This window comes from Lygodium microphyllum, chromosome 1 (assembly GCF_053477565.2).
Source record: "Lygodium microphyllum isolate KBCC chromosome 1, Lygodium_microphyllum_v1.1.10, whole genome shotgun sequence".
In the NCBI taxonomy this organism is placed as follows: domain Eukaryota; kingdom Viridiplantae; phylum Streptophyta; class Polypodiopsida; order Schizaeales; family Lygodiaceae; genus Lygodium; species Lygodium microphyllum.
In genome coordinates this window covers 162,772,215-162,775,515 of record NC_141135.1, presented here as the reverse complement: position 1 = coordinate 162,775,515, position 3,301 = coordinate 162,772,215, and the positions used below count along the sequence as shown (strand labels likewise).

At 43.5% G+C, this 3,301-nt stretch overlaps 1 protein-coding gene across 1 annotated transcript; it reads right to left on the bottom strand.

Moving 5' to 3' along the window:
• Window positions 1-218: 218 nt before the first annotated feature.
• Window positions 219-2,745, bottom strand: LOC148041906 (non-functional NADPH-dependent codeinone reductase 2-like). The gene is made up of 5 exons (XM_087683952.1): window positions 2,438-2,745; window positions 2,159-2,340; window positions 1,779-2,022; window positions 908-1,087; window positions 219-751 (listed from the first exon to the last, which is right to left on the bottom strand). Exons 1-5 carry the CDS (start codon window positions 2,567-2,569, stop codon window positions 527-529), a joined length of 963 nt encoding a protein of 320 aa, XP_087540078.1. The 5' UTR covers window positions 2,570-2,745; the 3' UTR covers window positions 219-526.
• Window positions 2,746-3,301: the final 556 nt, after the last annotated feature.

The window sequence follows — 3,301 nt, the reverse complement described above, 5'->3', positions numbered from 1 at the left end:
TGTGAGAGGCCTGCATAATCTGACTGCAACCACAATATTGATAATTTGTTTGGAAATCCTAACACATGTACCACCAATTCTTTTCATGGTGGTCTTCCCTTGTTCGTCCCCTTATGTAGACCTATATGTGCATGATCCAAACATATGATGCCTCTTCTAAGCAGTAGCTGAATTGCATGGTTCACAACATCTTGCTCATTTTGGCGTTATCCAAAACCTCAACAATAGTAGCTCTCTGTATTGGCCAAAGAATACCTCTCAGATATTGTAAAAAGGTGGGCTTTGTTCTGTAACTTACATAGGTGTAACTTAAACCGAATACTACTTTAGGCAGGTGATGGGTTAAGATATTATTTTCAATACATGTATTTTCAGACATGCATAGCTCTAACTTCTCAGTGACTGCCTACCACATTGATCTTTAGGATGTTTTTGCAGGTTTTAGGTTATGCAAGCCTTGACATGCATATACCTTGTCCTTGTTTCTTATACCAATAAACATTATTGTATTGTATGGGATCATGTATCAGATTTCCCCATCCCATAGTTCTTGCACATTTTTGAATGGGCCACTATCACTGCACAGAAAATGCCCATCAATGTTCTTTTTTTGCTCCAATTTCCCAATCCTATGGTGATCGTCTTCAGTGAGCTGCCACCCAAAAACCTGAATGTTCTCAATCATCCGCTTTTTGGTGAAGGTCTTGGGGAGCACACTCACCCCCTGGTCCAATGCCCACCTCAGTACTACCTGTAAAAAGTAAGCACACAAACTTAAGGAACTTATTGATAAGCCTAAGAGAACAGTTGGACAACAATCCTAACTGCCATCTGAGAAATATGGCAATCAAAAAGATTAATGACATGAAAATATCATGCAAGCACACATTATCGGATGAGCAGTCACCTGTGCAGGAGATCTTCCATGCTTGAGAGCAATATCCTTAATTACAGGATCTTCAATAACATCTGGGGTTCCCCACTTCAGGAGAGGAGCTCCTAAGGGTGAATAAGCACTGACATGAATATTGAACTTGCTACAAGTGGCCCTCAGTTGTCTCTGCTGCCATTTAGGGTGCATTTCTACCTGAACAGAGAACTCAAGGTGTTAGTTAACATTGCATGTTGTAATGCCAATTTCATGCTCAGACCTCCTTTTTTCTGCCTCTGTCGAGAACCGTAAATCAGGTGATCTGTTGTGTGTTTTTTGAGGCACACATATGAAGAAAGCAGAGAAGGATCAAGACACAACAGTCCAAGATAACCAATGTGGTAGTTCATGCCACAGCAAGCTACCACAGCAACCTATGAAGTGATCTGGATTACATACGCACCTGCTCATGTAATTCAGGCATGTGTGGAAGCCTAATAAAGTGGGTGCAGAGCTGATTTAACATAAACAGGGTACTTTGGAGGTGTTTGAACATCCAAAAGTCCAAGAGCTTTGGTGTACAAATAGTATGAATCAGTTGCCCACTGACATCTGCATTACAGACTCTTTTTGGCATCTACTCTGTATATGGTATTTGGTTTGGTAATCTCATTCTGAATAAACAGAACACGTTTGGTAAACACATGCTGATTTTTGCAGTCTTCTTGGCATCTAGCAGTAATTGAACAGGTAAAGCTGAGCATGCATGCCCACAAATGCACAAAACTTAGTGGCACAAAACTTAGTGGCATTACAGGACTTCAAACCTAACAAAGTTTCATGAATGATCAACTTTTAAGTAAAAATGTTAAGCAGGAAGACCGTGCTCACAACCAGATATTTGTACCTGATTGACTGCAGGGGGGATATTTGCAAACTCGAGCAGGTCAAGGATCTTCTTGCATGAGAAATTGCTGACCCCGATGGCCCTTGTGAGGCCTTGTTGCAGGGCTGTCTCCATAGCTCGCCATGTGCCGTGGACATCGAGGGGCAGCACATTGTCTGACTTGGCCTCATGGACCAGTGAGAACTCCTTCATTCTGGCAGGCCAATGGATGAGGTAAAGGTCCAGATAATCGAGCTTCAATTCCCTGCAGGAAGAACAATATTATGCTTAATAGGAGGCAGAATCTTTCAACCTTGCATTGATTGCTGTATTAGTTTATCAAAATTGATGGTAGGAGAGCTTGGAACGAGAAATAACACAAGGGTACTAATCATACGGACTTGAGGCTTTTGGTGATGGCAGGCAAGACGGCCTCGGGGTACGAATCGGTGAACTGGAGCTTGGAGGTGATGAAGAGGTCCTGTCTCTTCACGAGGCCCGACGCCATAGCCTCCGCCAGGGCCTCTCCAAGGAAGCCCTCGCTGTTGTAGACAGCTGCCGTATCAAAATGGCGGTAGCCAACCTATAAATTCATTATAAAATCAGGGAGAAACAGTAATCTTCAAAACCTGAAATCTACATGCACAGGCTCAGAGAGAGAGAGAGAGAGAGGCTGCAACCTCAATGGCATCCCGCATGGCGGCCTTCTTCTCTGCGTGGTTCAACGGGTCAACGGAGCCCGTCCCCATGCCTAGCAGGGGAATCGATACTCCATTATTGAGCTCGGCCACCTGCACTGATCCAGCAGCCATAGCTAATAGCTATATCAGAACACAGAAGATCCTAGATGAATAACGCCTGCAGGCCTTACTTAAGGAACTCGCGTGCAGCAATTGCACACAACATCTGAGACGAACTTCCATTGAAGGAAGAGTCCTAGAGGCCCAAGAACTCATCTTGAGACCACGAGATACTCACCCACCCTCGTAAACCGGCTGGTTGAATTTAGTTTTGTAATATGTAGGGTGGGTTCACACTCGCATGGTGGACAAAAGGGTGAAAATTTTCCTTTTCCACCCATCTACAAGGATTTCCCAAGAGTTGTCCGCCATCTCATTCACATTAGTGGTGGACAAGGAAAGGAGCCAAAGAGAAGACATGGCATGAAGGAGAAGTATCCGTGTTGGGCAGGCCGGAAGAGAGGAGCAAAAACTTAGCCATGACGTGTCAAAAAAGGCCCCTAATTTTTTTTGGCCTTCCACCATGTGTGTGAACATACAGTTTTCCATGTTGAAATTTGATTGGCCATCTGTATTTGGGATGCTTGTTTGTCTGCCGGGTCTCAACCCACCCATAGACAAACACCCCTCTCTCTCCTTTTTTTCTTTCGTAAAAGGTAATTGTATTAATTACAAAAAAAGGTACAAGTTTACATGATTACAAGATACACGATGGGTCTAAGCCATCGTGTGTAAAATCTCAGTACTAAACAACAAAAGAGTTACAAAAGTCATGGCAAAGACGCAGAGGAAATTGCCATATGT

What these genes read in the sequence shown, in the direction of transcription:
- LOC148041906 (XM_087683952.1), bottom strand. Translation starts at nt 2,569, where the DNA reads ATGGCTGCTGGATCAGTGCAGGTGGCCGAGCTCAATAATGGAGTATCG. An exon ending in GCCATCACCAAAAGCCTCAA is followed by an intron (nt 2,023 to 2,158) that starts GTCCGTATGATT and finishes TTCTTCCTGCAG; the next exon opens with GGAATTGAAGCTCGATTATC. An exon ending in ATGGAAGATCTCCTGCACAG is followed by an intron (nt 752 to 907) that starts GTGACTGCTCAT and finishes TACTTTTTACAG; the next exon opens with GTAGTACTGAGGTGGGCATT.